We start from the raw sequence: 27,816 nt of genomic DNA on the forward strand, positions 1-27,816 counted from the left end.
CTCCCTGTCCCAGAGCGGTAGTGGCTGCTGTCGCCCGAGTAGAATGGGCACACAGCCCCTCAGGAGGCTGCTTTTTAGCCAAGGACTAACAGGCTTTAATACACAGAAAGACCCACCGAGAGATGATTCGTTTGTGTACAGCCCGAACTTTCTTGGCGCCCACGTAGCCAACTAAGAGTTGATCATCCACCCGGAACTGTTGTGTGCGCTTCAGATAGAACGAGCGCGCACGTTTTGAGCCTCTCTTCCTCTTTCGAAGGATGCGGAGGCGGAAAGAAGGTGGGCAAAGTGATGGTCTGCCCGATGTGGAAGGAAGTGACAACCTTGGGCAGAAAAGTAGGACGGGTCCTTAACACCACCTTGTCCGGATGGACAGAAAGGAAAGGAGGTTTAGAAGAAAGAACCTGGAGCTCACTCACTCTTCTGGCAGAGGTGATAGCAACCAGGAAAGCAGTCTTTAAGGTGAGAAGACGTAAAGGACAGTTGTGAAGCGGCTCAAAGGGAGCGCACATCAAATAAGTCAACACAAGATTCAAGTCCCATTGAGGCATTATAAAGGGGACCGGAGGGAACATGTGTGTGATGCCTTTCAAGAAACGACTAACAGGGGACTTGAAAAGAGAAGGCTGATCTGGAAGCCTTAAAAAGGCAGAAATGGCCGAGACATAGCCCTTGATAGTGCACAGAGCAGAGCCCTGCTGGGCCAGAGAAAGGAGGAACAGAAGAACTTCTGAAAGAGGGGCAGAAAGGGGATCCACTACCTTCGCTGTGCACCATGCCACAAATGTATTCCACCTGCAGGCGTATACCGTTTTAGCGGAAGGACGCCTAGATGCCAAGATAACATCACAGACTTCGGCAGGAAGGTGAAAAGCAGTCAACTATCGGCGCGCAATCTCCACGCATGGAGGTGGAGGCTGAACAGGTTCGGGTGAAGGACCGTCCCCTGCTGCTGCGATAGAAGATCCTCCCGAAGAGGCAGTCGGATCGGAGCACAGATTGCCAGACTGAGGAGCTCGGGATACCATACTCGTCTTGCCCAATCCGGAGCCACAAGAATGACTTGGGCCCGGTTGCACCTGATCTTCTTCAGCACTCTGGGCAGAAGTGGTATAGGCAGAGAGGCGTACAACAGACCGCAACTCCACATGCGACGAAAAGTGTCTCCAAGTGATTGCCGCCTTGGAAATTCCAACGCGCAGAATAGATGACATTGCACGTTCTCTTCGGTGGCAAATAGATCTAACCAAGGCTCTCCCCACTGCAAAAAGAGACCTTGCACCACGTCCGAGGTCAGATGCCATTCGTGATCCAACATGCACCTGCGGCTGAGTTCGTCCACCCTGGTGTTCAGGGAGCCTGCCAGGTGTTGAACCACCAGAGACATGCCCCGATGTTCCAGCCATGTCCAGCGGCGCAGAGCCTCCTGACATAGGGTCCACGACCCCACCCCGCCCTGTTTGTTGCAATACCACATGGCGGTAGTGTTGTCTGTGAACACTACGTGTCCCCGGACAGAGGGAAGAGAGCAAGTCGGATCGCCCGCAGCTCCAGAAGGTTGATATGGAGCCGGGATTCCCCCGGAGACCAGAGGCCCCTGATCTCCGCCTCTCCCATGTGGCCACCCCATCCCAGGAGGGACGCATCCGCCACCACTGTGAACTCCGGTTGGGGAAGGGAGAGGGATCTTCCATTGACCGTGAGCCACCACTGCAAGTGACAAGCAGTGCCCTCCGAGATCTGGACGTGATCGGACAGGTTGCCCTGCTGCTGTGCCCACTGAAACTTCAGGTCCCACTGCAGAGCCCGCATATGCCATCTGGCATGCTGCACTAACAGGATGCAGGAGGCCATCAGGCCGAGGAGCCAGAGGGTCATCCTGACAAACTCGGGATAGAGGCTGAAATATCGGAATCATAGCCTGACTATCCCGGATCCGCTGTTCGGGAGGATAGACACGAAACTGCGCCGAATCCAGAACCGCTCAGATGAATTGGAGCTTCTGAAAGGGATTCAGGTGCGACTTCGGCACATTGATGGAAAACCCCAGCAAATGCAGGAGGTTGGCCGTAGTATGGAGGTGGGAGACGACCGTTAGGGGCAAGCTCGCCTTCAACAACCAGTCGTCTAGATAGGGGAAGACTGAGACCCCCGATCTGTGCAGATGAGCTGTGACCACCGCCATCACTTTCGTGAACACCCGAGGGGCGCTGGTAAGGCCAAAGGGGAGCACGGTAAACTGAAAGTGCTCGTGGCCTACCATGAACCGCAGGTAACGCCGGTGGGCCGGCAGGACGGGGATGTGGAAATAAGCGTACTGCAAGTCTAACGCTACCATCCAGTCTCCAGGGTCTAGGGCAGCCAGAACCTGAGCTAAAGTCAGCATCTTGAACTTCTCCTTCCGGAGGAAGGCGTTGACGCTCCTGAGGTCCAAGATAGAGCGAAGGCCCCCTTTGCCCTTTTTGCGAACCAGAAAGTAGTGGGAGTAACAACCCCGTCCTACTTCTGGGCCAGGAACGTGCTCGATGGCCCCCTTGGCCAAGCGGGCCATAACTTCCTCCAGCAGAAGTTGCAAGTGATCCCCCGACATGCGGTGGTACTGCGGTGGCATGGCTGGAGGGGTCGCCTCGAAGGGGAGGGAGTAGCCCCTTTGGACAATTTGCAGCACCCACCTGTCCGAAGTGATGGTACGCCAGTGGAGCAGGTGATGGCGAACTCTGCCTCCCACTGGCGTGGAATGGGCCTGAAAGCTCGGACTAGGAAGGCTTTGAGGCAGATGCTGCGGGAGCAGATGTGGACTGACCGGCTCTCTGTCCCTCCCTGCTCCGCCACGGCGGAATCCACGTCCGCAACCGCGTTGAGGCTGGTTCTGCGGACTGTGGCTGGACGAACGTGCCACGAAAGGGGCGAAAAGCACAAGTTTGCTGGCGCTGGGCCGAGAGGCCCAAGCACTTGGCTGTAGCCCTGGAGTCCTTAAAGTGCTCCAGCGCGCTATCCGCTTTGTTGCCAAAATGGCGACAGCCATCAAAGGGCATGTCCATGAGGGTGCTCTGAATATCACCTGAAAAGTTCGTGGACCTCAGCCAGGAGTGACGACGAATTGCCACCGTCGTTGCAATCACTCTACCCAGTGAGTCCGTGGTGTCAAGTCCACATCGGATGGAATACCGTGCTGCATCACACCTCTCAGAAAGAGCCTGGGCGAGCCTTGTCCTGGCTTCCTCTGGACACTGGGGCAGCACGTCCACCACCGTTTCCCACAAAGAGTGGGTGTAACGGTCCAAAAGGCACGCGGTATTAATGGACCGCAACCTCAGACTGAGGAAGGAAAACAGTTTCTTGCCAAACTGCTCCAACCTTTTGGATTCCCGATCCGGAGATGCGGACGGAAAGGTGGTTTGGGACGTGGAGGCCTGGATAACCAGACTCTCAGGGGTGGGGTGTAAAGACAGAAAGCTGGGGTCGCCCGGAGCTGGGCGGTGGCGCCGGGCCACGTTCCGATCCACAGGAGAGACTGTGGGGGGCTTGGACCAAGTGCCCATCAGAACGTCGGTAAGGGACTCATCAAACTGCAGCAGAGGCTCCGAAGAGCCCTGCGCAGCACCACAGCATAAGTCGCACCCTCCTCCGTAGCCACGGAAGGAGGAGAGATGAAACCCAGGCAAAGTGTCTAGACCACTGGCATTCCCCAGCTCGTCTGCCCAGTCCTGACTTAACTGGCACTGCTGTGCCAGAGGGTCCTCAGACCCCTCCCAGTCCTCCCCCTCGTCCGTCTCCTGGTAAACAGGCAGAAAGGACGGAGCCGGGTCATAGATGAAATGCTCACCAATTGACGCCGGAGACGGCGCCGAGCGGCGCCTTTCCGACGCCGGACCCGGACTGGGTCTGAAACTAGGGACGGCGTAGTCCGAGGACGGTGCCGGGAGCGGCACCATGGGGGTCGGAACCAGCGGAGGAGTCGTGAGGTCAACTGGCGTTGACCGGGATCCAGGCCTGGATCCCACGGGGACCTGCGGCGTCGGGACCGAAGTCGACGACGGCGCCGAAGCCGCCAGCTCGCTAGGATCCCCAGTCGGAACTGCGGGACCCGGAGGCGCGCCGGCAGGCCTTGACGGAGGAAAGAGACTCCTCATGGCCACAAGGAAGTCTCAAATCTCGCCCGGAGTCGCATGAGACCCAGGGACCGGAGGGTGTGGGGCCGGATGGGGCTCCGGCGGAGCCTCGCGGGTGGTGCCACCCGAACCCTCGGCCGAGTCGCGCGACCAGTGAGGGGAGTCAGAAGAGCGATGTCGCTTCTTCGACTTCTTTTTACCATGCCTCGACTTACCTGAGTGCGAGGACTTGGAGCCCGATGAGCGGTGATGACTGCGGCTCCGCGACCGGTCCCTCGACTTCCTCCTCGACCGGGACCTCGAGCGGCGCCGACTGCCGGATCTCGAGGAGCTTGCGGGACCGCTCCAGCCCAGCCTTCGAGGTCACGGCCCGGCAGTCGGGGCACGACTTGTCATCGTGGTTGGCCCCCAAGACAGTAGAGACACCGATGGTGGGGGTCGGTAACCGACATCAGTCGGTGACAGACGTCACACGGCTTGAACCCGGCATCCCTACCGGCACCAGGAGTCGAAGTCGACTCGAAAAAGATAGACAAAAATGTCCAAAAAGTTAGTCAAAAAATGACTAAGGGTACGCTCTTTCCGGATCTGCGCTTACAGGCGCGGAAAAAAGAAGAACTGATGCAGGGCGTGATGGCGGCGTCTAAGTACTCCAACGACGTCATCCCGGCGATCACGACGCAGACGGACGCGAAATCACAGACGACACCTACCGACACGACTGATGAAAAATCTTTCCGGATCCAGCCTGATGCCTGGGGATATTCTAAGGTAAGGAATCTAACTAACGTGTTTCTTTCAGATGTCAGCGCGCATGGGTGGCACCTAAGTAGTCTCCGTGACGTCATCTCGGCGCATACGACGCCAGTGACGGACGCGGAGCCGCACGACGCAACATACTGACACGCAGAGGTACTGCTAGCGAAAAGTTTCCGGATCCAGTCTGACACCTGGGGATATTCTAAGGTAAGGAATCTAACACTAACGTGTTTCTTTCAGATGTATCTGTTTCTGAGGGCTTAACTGGTCCCCCTGACTGCCTCCCTGTCAGAGTTGGTCACCCAAAGTAAGGTCACCTCCAATACAACTAGCCAAAGGTCTTTGCTCAAAAAGTTTCGAAGTGGCAAACTTGTTGGATATGCCAATGCTTTTTTGCAGTTGAGTAAAAAGTGCATATTTACTGTACCTTGTAAAATCTATATCTCTGGAACCCTATACTGGATCTTTTTCGTTGTGGTGTCTAAAATTATTCAAACATACAGTCTATTTTTATAAATCTATTTTAAATTTCTTCAGTGTCGTGCACTTCAACTGTTTTGTTGCTGTTGAAATGCTTTACAAATGTTCCATTATGTAAGTCTTGCTGCTCAGAGCCACAGTAACCCAAGGTTGAGCTAGAGGATTTAACAAATGAAACCTACTGGTCTTAAATGGATTGGTAAATGTATTGCACAGTGTGCTTGCACGACCACACTATTTAATACATCCAAATTCCTGACACATTTCAATGGAAGAGGATAGCATAAAACCAAATAGCCAAGAGTAAGGACATGAGACTAGAACACACCAGAGGGGTGATTCAAGATGTGACCGGCAATGTCGCCAGTTAGCTGCTGGAGATTCCTGAGCCATAGGGGCTGTTGGTTGGCTGAAGGGGGCTGACCTGAAACTCACTATTGTTGTTTATGATATACTAAAAAAAGAAAAAACAAAAAGGCTGATTTGCCAGAAAAATTGGGTGAAGGAGCAAATCTGAAAGCTTGCATATTGGGAAACGTAAAACCTTAAAATTCCAGCGGACATTCCATCATTAGTTGACAAGATTCTGGAATTTAATTTATTAATGAAAGGGCCAGTACTCGACGTTGGAGAACCGATATAGGTATCTGAAAAAAAGGATACATCTTATAAAAGTGACTTACGATCCAAGCAAACCAGTATGGTGTCTCTTTCCAGCTGTGTAACATGTATAACATTCGTTTGAGGAGTCTCTAAATAACAAAAAAAAAAAATTAATTACTTCAAGGGTTGAGGAGAAAACTATTAATATAAAATGTTTTTATTATGAATAGGAGTTTATTGAATTAAAAGTAATAAAACAGCTGTACAATAAATAGCTAAAAGTAATAAAAAGCAGCTAGACAGTAAATTGACTGCCACCAAAAGAAAAAAAGACAATTTAAAATTTCAGAGTTTAACATTCGCAGACATTCTTACAACTAGTCTGGTATAAAAGGTAGTAAGTCAAGTCTATCAATGTTGTTATTCTTCCTATTGCTTGACAATTATGTGCTAAAAAGCAGAACATTTGTATCTTGCTGGCAATAAACAAAGGCTTCAGATACTTTTTTTGCAACTCAAAAGGGCCGGGCAAATACATACAATGTGTTCAATAGTTTCATTCTTGTAATTGTGGAGGTGGCAAGCTTTTGTGGCTGAACAATTCAAGTTCCATGCTCCCGCGAAACGGGCTAACAGAATATAAAACAAGCAAAAATGTAAAAAGCTTGAGTGTACAAGATGAAACCAAAGTTGATGAACGATAGCCCTGAGTTGCATGTGGAATAAGAATCAAAGGTATATTCAGAATACTTGCATGATTTTAACATGCCCAAATCTTCGGTTCTGCTATTGATATTTAAATTATTTAGTCACATTTTTCCAATATAACCGTCCGTGATGGTGCTACCATGACCTGTAGGGATGATAAATTATTTGTTATATAAATGACTGTAGCTAGAGTCAACGTAAAGAACAAGTTATTTACCTTCGGTAACAATGTATCTGGTAGAGACATATGTTAATTGTCTGTCGTCTGAATTCGGAGATTTTTCTTCAGCAGTACCCCTGCACGTTGTTAGGTGGCGTGGGTCAGCTCCACGTCCATCCTTGGCGTCGGGATGACGGTGCGGGACCTACACAGATGCCGCCCATGCGTGTGGATGTCAGTCCTTGACAATACTTTCCACGCCAGACGCGCAGAGCCATGAAAGACACTGACCACTGTTGTGACAAAACTAGGGCCCTTTAGGGGAGTCTCTATCCCTAGAAATCAGTTTGCAGATTGGGGAGGATGGGTGAGGTGGTAAGGAATCTACAACTAACATAGGTCTCTACCAGATACGTTGTTACGGAAGTTAAGTAACTTGTTCATCTGATAGAAAGAGTTAGTTGTAGATTCCTTACCTTAGAATGGATACCCCAGCAATACCATCCCCGGAGGGTCTGCGAACCAAGATAATTCCAGAAAGTCCTGGAGGGCCGAACGGGAAGAGTACCCATCCCTTCGGACTTGCCTGTCCAGGCAGTAGTGTCCGGTAAATATGTGCAAGGATGCCCATGTTGCTGCCTGACAGAGGTCAAGGAATGGAACTCCACATCCTAATGCCGTTGTTGACGCAGTTGCTCTGGTGGAATGAGCACAAAACCTCACAGGAGGCTCCTTCTTCGCCAAAGCAAGGAATATTTTGATGAACAAGTTACTTACCTTCGGTAACGATATATGTGTAAGAGCCATAGATAGGTTATAGATTCCTTTCCATTACCCTCAGGCGTCAGACTGGACCCGGAAAGTTTTTTCGTCAGCAGTACCCCTGCGCGTCGAAAGGGGGCATTGGTCGGTTATGCCTTCGTTGTTGGCGTCGCGGTATGACATTGCTGTTGCTACATAGACGCCGCCCTATCATGCTGGTGTCAGTTCTGTACATGACTTTCCACTCCAGAAGCGCAGAGCCATGCAAGACACTGACCACTGGTGCACAAAACTAAGGCCCAGCAAGGTCAGTTCGCAGAATGGGGAATATGGGTGGGGTGGTAAGGAATCTATAACTAAGCTATGTCTCTTACAGATATATCGTTACCGAAGGTAAGTAACTGGTTTATCTGAAAGAGACAATTAGTTATGGATTCCTTACCTTAGAATAGATACCCCAGCAATACAAACCCCGGAGGTGGGTGTGCAAACCAAGTTCACACCATTAAGGGGGCCTCCACATCCCAAAGCAGTGGTAGCTGCCGTCGCCCTGGTGGAATGGGCGCATACCCCCACTGGAGGCTCCTTCTTTGCCAAGGAATAGAAAGCTTTGATGCACGGCCCAACCTTTTTCGGCAACCACGTAGCCAACTAAGAGCTAGTCATCCACCCGGAATTGCTTTGTGCGATCCAAATAAAATGACAGCGTACGTTTTGGATCTAGACGATGGAGCCTCTCTTCCTCTTTGGAAGGATGCGGAGGTGGAAAGAAGGTGGGCAAAGGGATGGTCTGTCCAATGTGGAAAGAAGTAACCACTTTGGGAAGGAAGGAAGGACGAGTTCGAAGGACAACCTTTTCCGGATGAACAGCCAGAAAAGGAGGTTTATAAGAAATACCTGGAGCCTACTCACCCTCAGCTCACTCAGCAGAGGTGATGGCCACGAGAAAGGCAGTTTTTAAAGTCAGAAGCCTGAGAGGACAGTTATGTAGCGGCTGAAAGGGAGCGCACATAAAATACGTTACAACCAAGTTGAAGTCCCACTGGGGCATTACGAAGGGAACAGGAGGAAAAAGAAGAGTAATGCCCTTAAAGAAGCAAAGGGAACAGGACTTGAAAAGAGAAGGCTGATCAGTAAGCCTAAGAAAGGCTAAAATGGCCGAAAGGTAGCCCTTAAAAGTGCCCAGAGCAGAGCCCTGCTGGGCCCAAGAAAGGAGGAACAAAAGAACCTCATAAAGAGGGGGGGAAAGGGGATCTACAGCCTTTGCTGAGCACCATGCCACAAATTTGTTCCATCTGCAAGCGTATACCATCTTAGTGGAAGGATACCTGGCTACCAAGATAACATCACAGACTTCGGTAAGAAGGTCCAAAGCTGTCAACTGTCGCTGCTCAATCTCTACGCCAGAAGGTGGAGGCTGGACAGGCTTGGGTGGAGGACCGTCCCCTTCTGCTGCGACAGAAGATCCTCCCGAAGAAGCAGTCGGATCGGAGGATCGATGACCATGTGTAATAGCTCGGGATACCAGACACTTCATGCCCAATCCGGAGCCACAAGAATGACTTGGGCCCGGTCGCGCCTGATCTTTTTCAGCACTCTGGGCAGAAGTGGTATAGGCGGAAAGGTGTACAGGAAACTGCAACTCCACTCACGACGAAAAGCGTCGCCGAGCGAGTGCTGCCTTGGAAATTCCAACGCGCAGAATTGCTGACATTGCGCGTTCTCGTCGGTGGTGATAGATCTAACCAAGGCTCTCCCCACTGCTGAAAGAGACCTTGCGCCACCTCCGATGACGCCATTCGTGAGGTGCTCGTCCGCGCTTACTTTTGTACCCCTGTTCACCCCTGATGTTTCCTACTGCCCAGAGTGGCTACCAGGAGAGGGTGAAGAGGACTGGGAGGGGTCTGTGGACCCTCTTGCAGATCAGTTAGAGGAACCAGACTGCAGAGAGGAGTTGGGTGATGCCCGTGGTCTGGACACCCCCCCAGACCTTGGCATGCTTTCTCCCTAAACCATGGCTACAGAGGAGGGTGCACTTCTTACGCAGTGGTGTTGCGTAGGGCGGCCAAGGCCTTAAACCTCGAGCTTCCTACGGTGGCAGTCAGGATTAACCTCCTGACCGAGGTGCTATAACCGGCAGCAGCCTCTTCGAACAGACCATCACTTTGCCAACCTTCTTCCTGTCCCGCATCCTTCTAAAGAGGCGGAGAGGTTCCACCGTCTGGATCCAAAACATGCTCCTTCTGGACATGGAGGCAGCACCTGCGCAACTGTGTCCCACACAGAGTGGGTTTAACGGCCCAAGAGACATGCAGTTGAGTGGTAGGAAATGCGCCCTTGGAAGTCAAGGCTTGGACCACCAAGCTCTCGGGGTAAGGGTGTTAGGAGAGGAAAATGAAAATGAGATAGGCCGGGCAGTGGCGTCGGGCAATCATCCTATCCACAGGAGCCCCTGTGCTGAGCTTCAACCAAGTGCCCAGAACGAAGTACGTGAGGTCCTCATTGAACGGCAGCAGGGGCTCCGAAGAGGCCGCTGCTGGTTGAGCACCTCGGTCTGGAGGTTAGTCCTGACCGCCACCTAGGAAGCTCAAGGTTCAAGACCTCAGCAGCCCTACGCAACACCACAGCGTAAGAGGCACCCTCCTCCGTAGCCACGGTAGGGGGAGAAAGAATGCTAAGGTCTGGAGAAGTGTCCAGGCCATTAGCTTCACCAAACTCCTTTCTCCAGTCCGGTTCTTCCAACTGGTCTGCCAGAGGGTTCACAGACCCCCTACAGGTCCTCCTCACCCTCCTCTAGTAGCCACTCAGGGAGATAGGGAACAGCAGGAAAGAACAGAGGTACACAAGTACCGGTCGGCGCAGGTACCGACGTCGGTCGGCTCCGGTCCTGATCCATGTCCATGTCGAGGGGTAGGCTGGGGTCAACGTTGGTTGGGGGCACAATCGGTGTCAAAGGGGGCAGAGGTGTCGCCAATGGATTCGGCGCCAGAGGAGGTGTCGTAAGGTCACCATCGAAGGTCTAGAACCCCCAGTCAAGTCCACCGGGCCCGAAGGCGCTCGGCGGAGTCGGGCTGCCCAAAGATGGAGTGGCACAGATTAGTAAAACAATGAAGTTGGGCAGGGGTGCTCCAGCTCCCAGGAAGGCAGGGAGACTCAGAGTCGACACAACAGGCTCCGCGGGCGGAGCCGGACAACTACCTTCCACATCCTGCGTCGGCCGACAGACGGGGAGATCGAGTAGAGCGATGGTGCTTCTTTGCCTCCTTTTTGTGCTTCGACTTACCCAAAGACGAAGACTTCAACGAGGAGTGGTGGTGGTGGCTCCACGACCGGTCCTGTGTCCTTCCTCATGACGGGACCTCCAGTCGCATGGAGCCTGACTGTCGGGCCTCCAGAAGCTTTCGGGACCACTCCCACAAAGATTTTGGGACATGACCCGGCAGTCGGAGCACAAATTCGGGTCGTGGTCGTGCTCCAGGCACCAGAGGCACACTAGATGTGGGTCAGTCACCGTCATCAGCTTGTGGCAGGAGCTACAAGGCTTAAAGACGGTTTGCCGATGTGACATCCCTGTGCACCAGGAGTCGGAACGACTCGAAAAGATGTCGACAAACGTAAAAAAAAAAGACAGCCAAAAAGTGACTAGAGGTACCGCTCTCTCCAGATATGCGCTGGCTGGTGTGGAAAAAGAAAGAATTGACGTCAGCGCGCAGCGGAGTCGACCAACGCCACCTACCGACATGCAGGGGTACTGCAGAAGAAAAAGTCTTGGATACAGTCTGACGCCTGGGGGTACTTCTAAGGTAAGGTATCCATAACTAATAGTCTCTTTCAGATAAAAACTTTTATATACCCAAGCAATACCTCCCTGGAGGTGGGTCTACAAATGGATTAGACCAAAAAGTCCTGTAGGACCGAACGGGCAAAGTGCCCATCATGACTACCCTGACCATCCAACAATAGTGCTTGGTGAACGTGTGTAAAGACACCCACGTTGCTACCCGACAGATGTCCACAATAAGGATTCTGGAAACTAATGCAGTGGATGCAGCCTTGGCCCAGGTGGAGTGAACACGTACAGCCTCAGGGGGTAGCTTTTGCCAATACATAGCAGATTTCAATACAGAGCACTACTGATCATGAGATGGTCCCTTTTTGCACAGCCTTTCCTTTCCTCACCCCAACATACCAGTTGTACAGTGGATAGTCCTCCCGGAACTCTCTAGTACCATAAGGCTCTCTCTAGGTCCAGAACATGGAGTATCTGACCTTCTTTAGAAGGGTGAGTTGGGGCAAATAAAGTAGGTAAGGTGATACATTGGACTAGGTGGAAAGGAGTCACCACCTTCAGAAGGAATTAGGCATGTGATCTCAGAATCAGTTGAACAAGTTGCTTACCTTCGGTAACGATATACCTGTAAGTAACATAGGTTAGTTATAGATTCCTTACCTTAGAATTACCCCAGGCGTCAGACTGGATCCGGAAAGTGTCTCGTCAGCAGTACCCCTGCTCGTCGGAAGGTGGCGTCGGTCAAATCTGCGTTCGTCGTCGGCATCGTGGTCGCCAGGATGACGTCGCGGTAGCTACATAGATGCCGTCCTTGCACGCTGAGGTCAGTTCTGTACACGACTTTCCAGGGCAGAATTGCCGAGCAATGCAAGACACTGACCACTGGTGCACAAAACTAGGGCCCTGAAAGGAAGTCCTTAACCCTAGAAGTCAATTCGCAGAATGGGGAGGATGGGTGGGGCGGTAAGGAATCTATAGCTAACCTAGGTTTCTTACAGATACATCGTTACCAAAAGTAAGTAACTTGTTCATCTGAAAGAAAGTTAGTTATAGATTCCTTACCTTAGAATAGATACCCCAGCATACCCCGGAGGTGGGTCTGCGAACCAAGTTCACACCAGAAAGTCCTGGAGAACAGAACGGCCAAAGAAGCAGTCTCTCCGGACTTGGCTGTCTAGGCAGTAGTGTTTAGTGAACGAGTGTAGCGATGCCCACGTAGCTGCCTGACAGATGTCATGTAGTGGGATTCCTCGTCCCAAAGCAGCAGTAGCTGCGGTCGCCCTTGTGAAATGGGCGCACAGCCCCACTGGAGGCTCTTTCTTTGCCAAAGAGTAGCAGGCTTTGGTGCACAGAACGACCCACCTGGAGATGGTCAGTTTGTGCACGGCTCGACCTTCCTTAGCACCCACGTAACCATCAAAGAGCTGGTTTCCACCGGGAATTGTTTGGTGCGATCCAAGTAGAAGGAAAGCCCACGTTTTGGATCCAGACGGTAGAGCCTCTCTACCTCTTTCGAAGGATGAGGAGGCAGAAAGAAGGTGGGCAAAGAGATGGTTTGGCCAATGTGGAAAGAAGTAACCACCTTGGGAATAAAGGAAGGTCTAGTTCTCTGGACGACCTTGTCTGGATGGAAAGCCACAAAGGGAGGCTTGGAAGAAAGAACTTGCAGCTCACTCACCCTGCGTGCAGAGGTGATGGCCACCAGAAAGGCAGTTTTCAAAGTGAGAAGTCTGAGACGACAGTTATGTAGCGGCTCAAAGGGAGCGCCCATGAGGTAGGTAAGAACCAAGTTCAAGTCCTACTGAGGCATTACGAAGGGAATTGGTGGAAACAGATGAGTAATGCTCTTAAGAAATCTATTTACAACAGGGGTCTTGAAAAGAGAAGGCTGATCAGGAAGCCTAAGTTAGTCTGAAATGGCCTAGAGGTAGCCCTTTAGAGTGCCCAAAGCAGAGCCCTGCTTGGCCAAAGAAAGGAGGAACAATAAAACATCAGAAATAGGGCGGAAAGGGGATCCACAGCCTTTGCTGTGCACCATGCCACAAATTTGATCCACCTGCAGGCGTATACCGATTTAGTGGAGGGACGCCTGGCTGCCAGAATGATATCAAAGACTTCAGGAGGCAAGTCAAATGTAATCAACTGTCGCCGCTCAATCTCCATGCAAGGAGGTGGAGGCTGGACAGGTTCGGTGGAGGACCGTCACCTGCTGCTGCAACAGAAGATCCTCCCGAAGAGGCAACCGGATCGGGGAATCCACGCGCATACTGAGTAGCTTGGGTTACCAAACTCTTTGTGCCCAGTCCGGGGCCACAAGAATGACTTGGGACCGGTTGCACCTGATCTTCTTCAGCACTCTGGGTAGAAGTGGTATAGGCGGAAAGGCGTACAATAGACCGCAACTCCACTCGTGCCGAAAAGCGTCGCAGAGCAAGTGGCGCCTTGGAAATTCCAACACGCAGAACTGCTGACATTGCACGTTCTCTTCGGTGGCAAATAGATCCAACCATGGCGCGCCCCACTGTTGAAAGAGACCTTGCGCCACCTCCGAGTGAAGACGCCATTCGTGATCCATCATGCACCTCCAGCTGAGTTTGTCCGCCCTGGCGTTCAAAGAATCTGCCAAGTGTTGAACCACCAAGGAAATGCCTTGACGTTACAGCCATGTCCAGAGACGCAGAGCTTCCTGACATAGGGTCCACAACCCCACACCGCCTTGCTTGTTGCAGTACCACATGGCGGTGGTGTTGTCTGTTAACACCTGCACTACTCTCTCCTTGACAGAGTGATGGAATGCCTTCAGTGCAAGTAGGATCGCCCGGAACTCCGGAAGGTTGATATGGAGCCTGGACTCCGCGCAGGAGACCAGAGGCCTCTGATCTCCCCCTCTTCCATGTGGCCGCCCCATCCCAGGAGGGACATATCCGTTACCAATATGTGCTCCAGTTGGGGAAGGGAGAGTAATCTGCCACTGACCCAATGCTGGTTCGTGAGCTACCACTGCAACTGTTGTGCAGTGCCCTCCGAGATCTGGATGTACTCGGACAGGTTGCCCTGATGCTGTGCCCACTAAAACTTCAGGTCCCACTGCAGAGGCCGCATTTGCCATCTGGCATGATTGGTCAGCAGGATGCAGGAGGCCATGACGCCCAGCAGCCACAAAGTCATCCTGACCGAAACCAAGGACAAGAGCCAAAAGATCAGAATCATAGTCCAAATGTCCCGGACTCGTGTTCGGGAGGATAAACCCGAAACTGCTCCGAATCCAGAACCGCTCCGATGAAGAGGAGCTTCTGAGAGGGAATCAGGTGCGACTTCGGCACGTTGATGGAGAACCCCAGCAAATGCAGGAGGTCGGCAGTAGTCTGGAGGTGGGAGACAACTGCCTGAGGCGAGCCCGCCTTCAACAACCAGTCATCAAGATGGGAGAAGACTGGGACCCCTGATCTGCGCAGATGAGCTGCGACCACCACCATCACTTTCGTGAACACCCGAGGGGCGCTGAGAAGGCCAAAAGGGAGCATGGTGAACTGAAAGTGCTCGTGGCCTACCATGAACCGGAGGTATCGCCGGTGGGCCGGCAGGACGGGAATATGAAAGTAAGCGTCCTACAAGTCCAACGCTACCATCCAATCTTGTGGGTCTAGGGCAGATAAGACCTGAGCAAGTGTGAGCATCTTGAACTTCTCCTTCCGGAGGAAGCGACTGACGTTCTGAAGGTCTAAGATAGGACGCAGACCCTTGTCTTTCTTGGGGACCCGAAAGTACTGGGAATAACAACCACGACCTACTTCTGGCAAAGAGACGTACTCGATGGCCCCCTTGGCCGAGAGGGCCATGACTTCCTGCTGAAGAAGCGCAAAATGGTCCCCCGACATGCGGTGGTATTGAGGTGGCATGGCTGGAGGGGGGAGTCTCGAAGGGGAGGGAGTAGTCCCTTCGGACAATTTGCAGCACCCACTTGTCAGATATGATGTTGCGCCAGTGGGGGCGATGATGGGGAATTCTGCCGCCCACTGGCGTTTTAATGGGCCTCAACGTTTGGACTAGGAAGGCTTTGCAGTGGATGCTGCGGGGGTGGAGGTGGATTGACCCCACCCGCTGGCCCCCAGAACCGCCTCAATAGTTCCCAGGTCCATGGCCGCGCTGGGAATGTTGCTGTGCAAGCCTATGGCTCTGGAACGAACCTGTTGGGGCACCCCTTCCGTGGCCACGAAAGGAGAGAAAAGCTGAAGGCAGAGGAGGGCGAGTGGCCGACAGGCCCATGGACTTGGCTGTAGCCCCTGAGTTCTTAAACTGCTCCAACGCACTATCCACCTTATTGCCGAAAAGGCGAATGCCATCAAAGGGCATGTCCATCAAGGTGTTCTGGACATCCCCTGAGAAGCCAGTTGTCCTCAGCCAGGAGTGGCGCTGAAGCGCCACCATCGTGGAAATCGCCCTGCCCAGCGAGTCGGCGGTATCAAGCTCACAACGAATGGTGAACTTTGCTGCGTCTCTGCCAGCTGCTATAGCTTGAGAGAGTACTGTCTGTGCCTCCTCTGGACAGTTGGGCAGCACCTGCGCAAGCGTATCCCACAGAGAGTGGCAATAACGGCCCAAGAGGCATGCAGTGTTCTCCGGCCTCAGCCCTAAACTGGCAGATTAAAACAGCTTCTTGCCAAGCTGTTCCAGCTTCTTGGATTCCCTATCCGGAGGTGCGGAAGGGAACACGCTTTGGGAAGCAGAGGCTTGGACAACCAAGCTCTCAGGAGTGGGGTGTTGCGAGATAAAGAGGGGCTCACCCAGAGCCGGGCGATGGTGGCGGGCCACGTTCCTGTCCATAGGAGCCCCTTTGTTGGGCCTGGACCAAGTGCCCAAAATGACGTCAGAAAGTGCGTCATTAAAAGGCAGCAAGGGCTCCGAAGAGGTTGCCGCCGACTGAAGCACTTCTGTCAGGAGGTTAGTCCTGATGGCCACCGTAGGGAGGTCGAGGTGGAGGGCCTCGGCTGCCCTACGTACTACCACTCCGTAATTGGCTCCCTCCTCCGTAGCCACGGTAGGAGGAGACCGCATGCCAAGGTCAGGTGAAGTGTCAAGACCACTGGCAACCCCAAATCCTCTGCCCAGTCTGGATCATAATCACTGCTGTGCTCTCCCAGTCCTCCCCTTCCTCCGAAGTCTGCAAAACGGGCTGAAAATAAGGAGAACAGACATAGGGAAAAATGGCCTTGTCGGGATCGGCGTCGATCCGGCACCGTGTCCGGTTCAGGGCTGAAACTGGGGACGACGTTGTCCCGAGGGACGGGCGACGTCCCAGTTGGTGCCCGTGGGGTCGATGTCCGTGTTACAAGGTCAACCGGGGTCTGATCCCGGAGGGGTTCTGCGGCGCTGTGGCCGGAGCCGCCGGCGATGGAAGGACAGGACCACCAGTCGGACCTGCAGGGCCTGGAGGCGCACCGGCAGGGCCAGATGGCCCAAAGAGTAGGGCCATGGAAGAAAGAAACTCTTGCACCTGAGCAAGCGTCGCCGACGGACCTGGAAAAGGTGGGTAGGCCGGCGTCTACGTCGCAGACCCCGCCAGATCTGTGGGGGTGGCTTCTTTTTGGAATGCTTCGACTTACCTGACCAAGAGTGTGAAGACTTAGATTCAGGGGAACGATGGTGACAGCTCCGCGACCGGTCCCTCAACCTCCCACGGGACCGGGACCTTGAGCAGCGCGGAGCCGACTGCCGAACTTCCAGCAACTTTCGGGAACGCTCCCGCAATGTCTTCGGCGCCATGGCCCGGCAGTCGGGGCACGACTTGGAGTCGTGGTCTCGCCTCAGGCAGTAGAGAGACACGCGGTGCGGGTCCATCACCGACATCATGCGGTGACAGTCCCCACAGTTCTTAAAGCCGGGCATCCCTACGACACCAGGAGTTGATCGACTCGAAGAAATTGAGACATAGGGCTTGAAAAAACTCAGACAAAAAGTGACTGGGGGTAATTGCTCTTCCCGGATCTGCGCTTGCTGGCGCGGAAAAAGAAAGATGTAACGTCAGCGCGCATGGGCGCGTCTAAGTAGCTACAGCGTCGGCATCTCGGCGCTGACGACACCAACGACGCACGCGGAGCAGCATGACCACGCCTACCGACGCGCAGGAGTACCGCTGACGAAAACTTTCAGGATCCAGTCTGACGCCGGGGGGTAATTCCAAGGTAAGGAATCTATTACTATGTGTTTCTTTCAGATGAGAAGAGATAGAAACAAACGGGGGACCTGGAACAATCCCCATGATCCACCGCAGGGAGACTCTGCACACCTACCCCCTTGTGTGCTAATACAGCACACCGAAATGCTGGAAAAGTCAGGAAATGACAACCAAGGGGTAAACAAGGAGGACGCCCCAGAGAATGGACAGACGTTCGAAAGGTAGAAACGGAATCACCATCTGTGAACCGTAGCGGGACAACAGACCAAACACAAAGAGTGCGGCCCAAACTCCCCGATCAGAGAGTCAGACCAACCCCCCGCGACACAGGTGGTAATACGGACTATCACGCCAAGAAGGAGAAGAAGTCAGTATCATGCAGACATAGAAAGACTGAAAAAGGAACAGATGTTCACAAGATGAATTCAGAGAACATCCAGAGAATCTGTTGAAACTCGTCGCAGTGGCCAGGAAAGAATACCTGAGCCGTGTGCGACAGTGCCAGGCCTTAATCGACCGTCCTTTTTGGGGATCAGGAAATACCGGGAGTAGCATCCCTGAAACCTTTCCTGCTCCGGAACCTCCTCTATCGCACCTTTCTGTAGCAAGGTAAGAACTTCCTGCTGCAAAAGCAGTGAGTTGTCCTCTGAAGACCAACCCTGGCGAGGAGGGTAAGGAGGAGGAAACTCTAAAAAAGGGAGGGCGTACCCATTCTCAACAAGATTTAAAACCCAACTATCTGAAGTGATCAGTTTCCAATCTTGTAGAAAGTGGGACACCCGACCCCCTACCGGACCAACATGTTCTAAGATGGGGGATCTAGAACTGGTTTCCTGAAGTACCAACGGTGGTGCGAGGAGAAGTGGAGGAGGATTGCTGCCGAGAGGCTCTCCTAAGACGCCCTTTATTCTTCCCTCTGTATGATTTGTATAAGGGATTCTGCTGCTGCTGGCCCTGTTGAGACTGCTGGCGGCCACAAAAGGAAGCAGTTCTTACAAAACTACGATACCGCTTGTAGTCGTATCCCCTGGACTGCACCTGGAGGCCCAGAGACCTTGCAGTAGCCCTGCTATCCTTAAAACACTGCTAGGCAGAGTCACCCTTTGAACCAATTAGTCTTGAGCCATCAAAGGGCAAATCCAGCAGAGTCGCTTGAACATCAGGAGAAAATCCGGACGATCTAAGCCAAGTTTGTCTTCTTGTTGCCACAGAAGACCCCATCACACGAGCCACAGAGTCAGCAGAGTCCAGACCCGATGAACAAGTTACTTACCTTCGGTAACGATGTATCTGTAAGAAACATTAGTTAGTTAGATTCCTCACCTTAGAATATCCTCAGGCGTCAGACTGGATCCGGAAGATTTTTCGTCAGCAATACCCCTTGCGCGTCGCTAGGCGTCGTCTGCGGCTCCGCGTCCGTCGTCGGCGTCGTGCGCCGGGATGACGTCGGAGTACTTAGACGCCGCCCTCGCGCGCTGACGTCAGTTCTTGTACATAGCCTTCCGCGCCAGGAACGCAGAGCCATGCAAAGACCGACACTGGTGCCAAAAATAAAATCTAGGGGCCTGAAAGGACAACCTTAACCCTAGATGTCAGTTCGCAGAACGGGGAGGATGGGTGGGTCGGTGAGGAATCTAACTAACTAATGTTTCTTACAGATACATCGTTACCGAAGGTAAGTAACTTGTTCATCTGAAAGAAACACGTTAGTTAGATTCCTCACCTTAGAATAGATACCCAAGCAATACCATCCCCGGTGGTGGGTCTGCGAACCAAGATCACACCAGAAAGTCCTGGAGGACCGAACGGCCAAAGAAGCCATCCCTCCGGACTTGGCTGTCAAGGCAATAATGCCTGGCAAACGTGTGTAGCGAAGCCCACGTCGCCGCCTGACAGATGTCCTGCAAAGGGACTCCCCGTCCCAAGGCAGTAGTAGCCGCCGTGGCCCGAGTAGAATGGGCGCGCAGCCCAGCAGGAGGGTCCTTTTTAGCCAAGGAATAGCAAATTTTTATACACAAAACGACCCACCGAGAGATGGTCCGTTTGTGCACAGCTTTCCCCTTCTTAGCGCCCACGTACCCAACAAAAAGCTGGTCGTCCACCCGGAACTGTTTTGTGCGGTCCAGATAAAAGGAGAGCGCACGTTTTGGGTCCAGACGGTGGAGCCTCTCTTCCTCTTTGGAAGGATGCGGAGGCGGAAAGAAGGTGGGCAAGGTGACAGACTGCCCAAGGTGAAATGGAGTCCCCACTTTAGGAAGAAAGGAGGGACGAGGCCGAAGGACAACCTTGTCCGGATGAACAGACAGAAAAGGAGGCTTTGAAGATAAAGCCTGGAGCTCACTCACCCGTCTAGCCGAGGTGATGGCTACCAGAAAAGCAGTCTTAAGAGTCAGAAGACGAAGAGGGCAATTGTGAAGAGGCTCGAAGGGAGCGCACATCAAGAATGTCAAGACCAGATTCAAGTCCCACTGAGGCATTACAAAAGGGACCGGAGGGAACGTGTGTGTAATGCCTTTGAGAAAGCGTGTAACCACAGGGGACTTGAAAAGAGAAGGCTGATCAGGAAGCCGCAAGAAGGCGGAGATGGCAGCAAGATAACCTTTCAGGGTGCCCAGGGCAGAGCCCTGCCGGGCCAGAGAAAGAAGAAAGAGGAGAACCTCAGAAAGAGGGGCGGAAAGGGGATCCACAGCCTTTGCTGTGCACCATGCCACAAATTTGTTCCACCGGCAGGCGTATACCGACTTTGTGGAGGGACGCCTGGCTGCCAGAATGATATCACAGACTTCAGGAGGCAAGTCAAATGGCATCAACTGCCGCCGCTCAATCTCCACGCATGGAGGTGGAGGCTGGACAGGTTCGGGTGGAGGACCGTCCCCTGCTGCTGCGACAGAAGATCCTCCCGAAGGGGCAGACGAATCGGGGGATCGGTCAACATACTGAGTAGCTCGGGATACCAGTATCTTCGTGCCCAATCCGGAGCCACCAAGATGACTTGGGCCCGGTCGTGCCTGATCTTCTTCAGCACTCTGGGCAGAAGTGGTATAGGCGGAAAGGCGTACAACAGACCGCAACTCCACTCGTGACGAAAAGCGTCGCCGAGCGAGTGCCGCCTTGGAAATTCCAACGCGCAGAACTGCTGACATTGCGCGTTCTCTTCGGTGGCGAATAGATCTAACCAAGGCTCTCCCCACTGCTGAAAGAGACCTTGCGCCACTTCGGAGTTCAGACGCCATTCGTGATCCATCATGCACCGGCGGCTGAGTTCGTCTGCTCTGGCGTTCAGAGAGCCCGCCAGATGTTGAACCACCAGGGTGACGCCCTGGTGTTCCAGCCATGTCCAGAGGCGCAGAGCCTCCTGACAAAGGGTCCACGACCCCACCCCGCCCTGTTTGTTGCAATACCACATGGCGGTGGTGTTGTCCGTGAACACCTGCACGACACTTCCCCTGACAGAGGGAAGGAAGGCTTTCAGTGCAAGCCGGATCGCTCTCAACTCCAACAGGTTGATGTGGAGACGAGACTCCGCCGGAGACCAGAGGCCTCTGATCTACGCCTCTCCCATATGGCCACCCCATCCCAGGAGGGACGCATCCGTCACTACGACATGCTCCGGTTGGGGAAGGGAGAGGCTCTTGCCCTTGACCCACTCGCGGTCCGTGAGCCACCACTGCAACTGTTGTGCAGTGCCCTCCGAGATCAAGACCTGGTCGGACAGGTTGCCGTGATGCTGGGCCCACTGAAACTTCAGGTCCCACTGCAGAGCCCGCATGCGCCGCCTGGCGTGATGCACTAGTAGGATGCAGGAGGCCATCAGCCCCAGAAGCCGCAACACTAGCCTGACCGAAACCCGGGATAGAGGCCGAAAGATGGGAATCAGGGCCTGTATATCCCGGACCCGCTGTTCCGGTGGATGGACCCGGAACTGCGCCGAATCGAGAACCGCTCCGATGAAGAGGAGCTTCTGAGAGGGACTCAGGTGTGACTTCGGCACGTTGATGGAAAACCCCAGCAAATGCAGGAGATCCGCCGTAGTCTGGAGGTGGAGACGACTGCCTGGGGCGAGCCCGCCTTCAACAACCAGTCGTCGAGATAGGGGAAGACTGGAACCCCTGATCTGCGCAGATGAGCTGCGACCACCGCCATCACTTTCGTGAACACCCGAGGGGCACTGGTGAGGCCGAAGGGGAGCACGGTAAACTGAAAGTGCTCTTGGCCCACCGTGAACCGCAGGTAACGCCGGTGGGCCGGCAGGACGGGGATATGGAAATATGCGTCCTGCAAGTCCAACGCTACCATCCAGTCTCCAGGGTCTAGGGCAGCTAAAACCTGAGCCAACGTTAGCATCTTGAACCTTTCCTTTCGGAGGAAGGCATTGACGTTCCGGAGGTCCAAGATAGGGCGTAGGCCCCCCTTGCCCTTCTTGGGAACCAGAAAGTAGTGGGAATAACAACCACGACCTACTTCTGGACTCGGAACGCGCTCGACGGCCCCCTTGGCCAAGAGAGCCGAAACTTCCTCGCGGAGAAGATTCAAATGATCCCCGAGATACGGTGGTGCTGCGGTGGCATGGCTGGAGGGGTCGTCTCGAAGGGGAGGGAGTAGCCCCTTCGGACGATTTGCAGCACCCACCTGTCCGATGTTATGGACCGCCAGTGGAGCAGGTGATGGCGAACTCTGCCGCCCACTGGCGTGGTATGGGCCTGAAAGCTCGGACTAGGAGGGCTTTGAGGCGGATGCTGCCGGGGTGGAAGTGGGCTGACCACGTCGGCCTCCATTTCCGCCACGGCGGAAACCACGTCCGCGACCGCGCGCAGGTTGGTTCTGCGGCTGGTGGCTTTGCGGACGTGAGGAGGCGCCCCTTCCTTGGCCACGAAAGGGGCGAAAAGCGGAGGTGTGCGCCCGCGGAGCCGAGAGGCCCAAGGACTTGGCCGTAGCCCGGGAGTCCTTAAAGCGGTTCAGCGCACTGTCCGCCTTCTCACCAAACAGGCGAGTGCCATCAAAAGGCATGTCCATGAGGGTGTTCTGGACATCCCCGGAAAATGACGTGGACCGCATCCAGGCGTGGCGGCGGAGCGCCACCGTGGTGGAAATCGCTCTACCCAGTGAGTCCGTGGTGTCAAGCCCACATCGTATGGCGTGCCGTGCTGCATCCCTCCCATCGGCCAAAGCCTGGTTAAGACGCGTCCGGACCTCCTCCGGACACAGGGGCAGCACGTCCTCCACCGTATCCCACAGGGAATGGGAATAACGGTCCAAGAGACAGGCGGTATTCAAGGACCGCAGGCCCAAACTAAGGGACGAGAACAGTTTCTTGCCAAACTGCTCGAGTCTCTTGGAATCCCGGTCCGGCGGAGCGGTCGGGAAGGAGGATTGGGAGGTAGAGGCCTGGATAACCAGACTCTCGGGGGTGGGGTGTTGGGACAGAAAACTGGGGTCGCCCGGAGCAGGGCGGTGGTGCCTGGCAACGTTCCTATCCACAGGAGGGACTGTGGAGGGCTTGGACCAGGTGCCCTGCAGAACGTCAGTGAGGGCCTCATTGAACGGCAGCAGAGGCTCAGTGGAGCTTGCTGAGGTTTGAAGCACCTCAGTGAGGATGTTAGTCCTCACAGCCACGGCAGGCAACTCGAGCCCAAGGGCCTCGGCCGCCTTGCGCAGCACCACAGAAAATGCTGCACCCTCCTCCGAAGCCACGGTCGGAGGAGAAGTGAATCCAGTGTCTGGCGAGGTGTCCAGCCCACTGGCCTCCCCCAGTTCATCTGCCCAGTCCTGAGAAAGCTGTGACTGAACAGCCATAGGGTCCTCGAACCCCTCCCAGTCGCCCCCTTCTTCCGATTCCTGATAAACAGGAGAAACGATCGGAACCGGACTGTAGAGATGGTAGGACTCAAGCGGCGTCGGATGCGTCGTCGGTCGACGCCGTTGCGGCGCCGGGTCCGGAGGAGGGCTAAACTGGGGCGGTGTCGGCGCCAAAGGCGTCGGCGGCGCCGGAGGTGTAGGCGTGTGCGCCGGCGGCGCCGGTGGCGGCGCCGGTGGTTCAGTCGCCGGCGCCGGTGGAGGAGTGACTAGGTCAACCGGCGGCGACGGGGGCCCAGGCAAGGGCCCCGCGGGGACCTGCGGCGTCGAGACCGGAGTCGTCGACGGCGCCGGGGCCGGAGCCGCCGGCAGGCGAGGTCGCCCAGTCGAGTCCGCGGGGCCCGAAGGCGCGCCAGCGGGCGTCGACGGCGGGGCCAGGCTCCTCATGGCCGAGAGGAAGGCACTGATCTCCGCCGGCGCCGCGTCAGTCCCAGGGACCGGAAGGTATGGGGGCGGACGCGGCGCCTGCGGCTCCGCCGAGGCCGCGGGGGTGGAACCACCCTGACCCTCGGCCGAGTCGCGCGACCGGCGAGGGGAGTCCGAAGAGTGGTGTCGCCTCTTGGACTTCTTTGAGCGTTTGGACTTACCCGACGACTTGGAGCCGGACGATCGATGGCGTCGGCTAGGGCTCCGCGAGCGATCGATCCTTGGACCTCCTCCTGGACCGGGATCGCGCACGACGCGGAGCCGAGTGGCGAAGCTCGAGAAGCTTGCGGGACCGCTCCCGCCTAGCCTTCGAAGTCAGGGCCTGGCAGTCGTTGCACGACTCCGCGTCGTGGTCGGGGCCTAAACAGTAGAGGCACCGGCGGTGGTGATCGGTCACCGACATCAGTCGATGGCAATCCTCGCAAGCCTTGAACCCAGGCATCCTACCGGCACCAGATGTCGACAGACAAGGATTAAAAATGATCAAAAAGATTTAGTCAAAACAGACTAAAAGGGGTAGCTCTCCCGGATCTGCGCTTACTGGCGCGGAAAAAAGAAGAACTGACGTCAGCGCGCGAGGGCGGCGTCTAAGTACTCCGACGACGTCATTCTGGCGCACGACGCCGACGACGGACGCGGAGCCGCAGACGACGCCTAGCGACGCGCAAGGGGTATTGCTGACGAAAAATCTTCCGGATCCAGTCTGACGCCTGGGGATATTCTAAGGTGAGGAATCTAACTAACGTGTTTCTTTCAGATTGTATCACCGGACGGGCCGAAGCTTGAGAATCAGAAAGGGCTTCCAGGAAATTATTCCGATCCTCTTCAGGCAACTTTGGAGCTAGCTGCTTGACTGAATTCATCAGAGCATGGACATACCTCCCAGGAAGACAGGTTGCATTAGTGGACTTTAGAACCATACTCGCAGAAGAGAATAGCTACTTTGCTATCTGCTCCATTTTTTTTAGAATCCCTATCACCAGGTATGGTAGAGAAAGAACCAGAAGATCGCTTCAAACAAGAAGCCTGGACCACCAAGCTTTCTGGTGATGGATGCGAAGACAGAAAAGCCGGATCCCCAGGAGCAGGCCTGTACCTTCTTGAGATGGAACGAGAAACTGCAGGAGCAGACAAGGGCTTCTGCCAAACCTTCATTATAGGCTCCGTTAAGTCCTTATTAAAGGGTAGCAGCGGTTCAGATGCTGAAGACGCTGTATTAAGAACCTCCGTAAGGATATTAGATTTTACCTCCGCTGAGGGAAGTTGCAGATCAAGCAATTCAGCTGCCTTCCTTATTACTACGTGATAAGGAGCAATGTCTTGTAATACTCCAGCCTTCGGGGATGAGAGATCATGCTCAGGAGAAGTATCCAACCCACTGGCCTCCTGTAAGCCCTCAAACTCGTCCACAGACTCAACAATTTCTCCTTCCTCCTGATCCTGTGCATATTCCTACTCCTCAAGGAATCTCTGCGCCTCTCTCCTAGAGCGCTGTTTAAGAATCGGCGGCGCCAAGCGCGATCCAGGTGATAACATCAACGGCGTCGATGGAGGAGCCTCAGCTTCAAACCTCGGCTTCGATCGAATTCCAGGCGGCGCCGGCTCAACAGCCGAAGGAGTCCGCGGAGTCGGAGTGGAAGACCTCGGCGCCGGGAAATGCCAAGCCAGAGTCGACGGCAAGGTCGACGGCAAGAACGTCACAAAGGGTGCTTGAGCATAGTGGTGAGGCACACCCAAGTTAATGGCCAAAGGACCCACGGACCACGAAGGCGCACCAGATGGAGTAGAGGCCCTGGCAAACATGCCAAACATCGCATTAAGAAAATGAGTAGGGTCTGATCCAGGAAAAGGAGGATATGGATCCGTACCTTCCTGAAGCGGAACCACCTGAGGCTGTACTGGAGCCTGCGGAGCCGGGGACAGCGCCCGCACAGGTGAAGCCACATGGTCTGGAGAAAACTCCCTGAGCGTCGGGGACAGCAGGAGCCGGAGAACCTTCATGTGACGAAGAGCCCTTCGACGCTAGCAACCTTGGAATCGGAGATGGAACTGGCGTCACCCGTGGAGATGGAGTTGGAGAAGGAGAAACAAGTCCTGTCTTTGAAGTCGCTTAGCTGGAGAAGGCGACCTCGATGCCATGACCTTCGACGAACGGCGCACAGAGCCATGTCTCCTCTTGGACTTCTTAGTTTTCTTGACTTTGGAGTATGAGAAGACGACAACTTCGTTCTTTTACGACCTCTCTTCTCCTTCTTGGCTCTGGCTATAAACAGCGTAGCCTCATGCTCCTTAATGGCCTTCGGATTCATCTTCCTGCAGCTTTGGCATTCATCGACTTTGTGATCCGACGATAAGCACCAGAAGCAATCATGCGTACAGTGATCGACATGTGACCGCCACACACTCTGCAGTGTTTAAACCCAGACTTCCTAGAAGTAGCCATTGGAAATCCTTGAGGATACAAAGTTTTCTCTACGGAAGATGGAGAGCCCCTAGAAAAACCGTTACGCGTAGACGGCGCAGAAAAAAGGGAGCTGACGTCAGCACGCCGATGAGCTCTTCTTATGGCTCCAATGACGTCATTCGGAGTCGCGAGCGGAGCCGTGCTATTATGACGTCCTCGTTGACGTGGGAGAGCTAAGAAAATGTGTAAGATGATATAGTTATAGTTCGAGCCCATTAAGCAGATTGTTTCAATAAAAGCAGACAGCAGGTAGTTCCAGTACAGAAAAATTCCGTCCCAAAAGTAAGTGCACACAGGAAGCAGAATTCGAGTGGGAAAACACAACGAGGAGGTCTCCCCGGTGATCCTGACCCGAGATCCGAGACCCCTGACCTGCATCAAACATCCAGCCAATGCCTGCAGCCTAAATCCAGAAGGCCCCCCTAACCGAGACCAGGAGTTGGTAAGAAGATCTGACCCCAAAAGGCACCCCTGCACCCGAGGCCCCACGGCCTTCTGTGCCAAACCAACGGTGCCTAACCAACACCTAACTTCACAACTTACCTCTCAAAGTGGTGGTCGCACCCAGAAGTCCTTTGTCTCCCTGCCTGCAGTGCTTTTGCAAACCGGAGGTTCTCCATTGGAAACAACAGAGCATCCGACGTCGAAACAGCACCCTGCACCCAGCCGCCCTTGTGCTGCTGAGAGTGCACCTTTGGTGCTAGTTTGTTTCCCCATTAGCCCTGAGCTAAAGTCCAGGAGCTTTGCTCCCACAGCCCAGTGGCCTGCTTGCCAGCAGCCACTAACCGGAGGCCCCCTATCCCCCATTGGATAACACTGGGCCTCAACACTCTGCACCCGGCCGACCTAGTGCCGCTGAGGGCGTAACAAGAGTGCATTACTGACCTTGGGGGACCCCTGAGTCTACCCCCAGAACTTTAACTCCCACTACCAAATACTTACCTAAAAACCGATAACCATATTTTCCTCCATAGGATAACATTGACTGTTTTTCCTGAAAATTAAGTTGTTAAGTGTGGAGTTTTGAAACCTAAAGAAATCCTTTAAAATTGTACGATTTAACAAAAACGCTTTTACTCACCTATTTACTGGAAATGTCCCAGTGCTGCATCCAGGCATACAGCACTGATTAAGAAAAGTAATCTAAAAGTAACAACTGCTATTTTACTGAAAATCCCATTGAAGTCTATGTACTGTAATTACAAGTGATTGCATTTCTCTGAAACAATACTGTAAGTCAAACCAAAGTACATTTACAATTGCAATACAACTGCATAACATTCAGTATTTATTACTGTAAAGTATTTATTGCTTACCTCAGCCAGGCTTGCTTGGTTCTAGAAATAAAATATCTAAAAGAATATTTTTATACAAAAACAATTGGTCTGAAGTTCAGTCTTTGAGTGTGAGAATTCATTTGCTGACTGAGTGTGTAGAACAAATGCTTAACACTGTCCTCTGATACTGCCTTACTGCTCAACCACACTACCATAAATAGAGAGTAAGGTTCTATCTAACTTTACC

General features: G+C 53.9%; 1 protein-coding gene across 8 annotated transcripts in view; it reads right to left on the minus strand.

Annotated features, from left to right (window-relative positions):
* MAP4K3 (mitogen-activated protein kinase kinase kinase kinase 3) overlaps positions 1-27,816 on the minus strand; it is a 1,115,786-nt gene that overhangs the window by 205,431 nt on the left and 882,539 nt on the right. For all 8 annotated transcript variants that reach the window (XM_085612074.1, XM_085612073.1, XM_085612071.1 and 5 more), the window contains one exon: positions 6,035-6,103. In XM_085612074.1, the coding sequence (XP_085468200.1) occupies positions 6,035-6,103 (69 nt within the window). The remainder of the gene's footprint in view (positions 1-6,034; positions 6,104-27,816) is intronic.

The sequence above is a fragment of the Triturus cristatus genome, chromosome 6 (genome assembly GCF_964204655.1).
Source record: "Triturus cristatus chromosome 6, aTriCri1.1, whole genome shotgun sequence".
Lineage (NCBI taxonomy): Eukaryota > Metazoa > Chordata > Amphibia > Caudata > Salamandridae > Triturus > Triturus cristatus.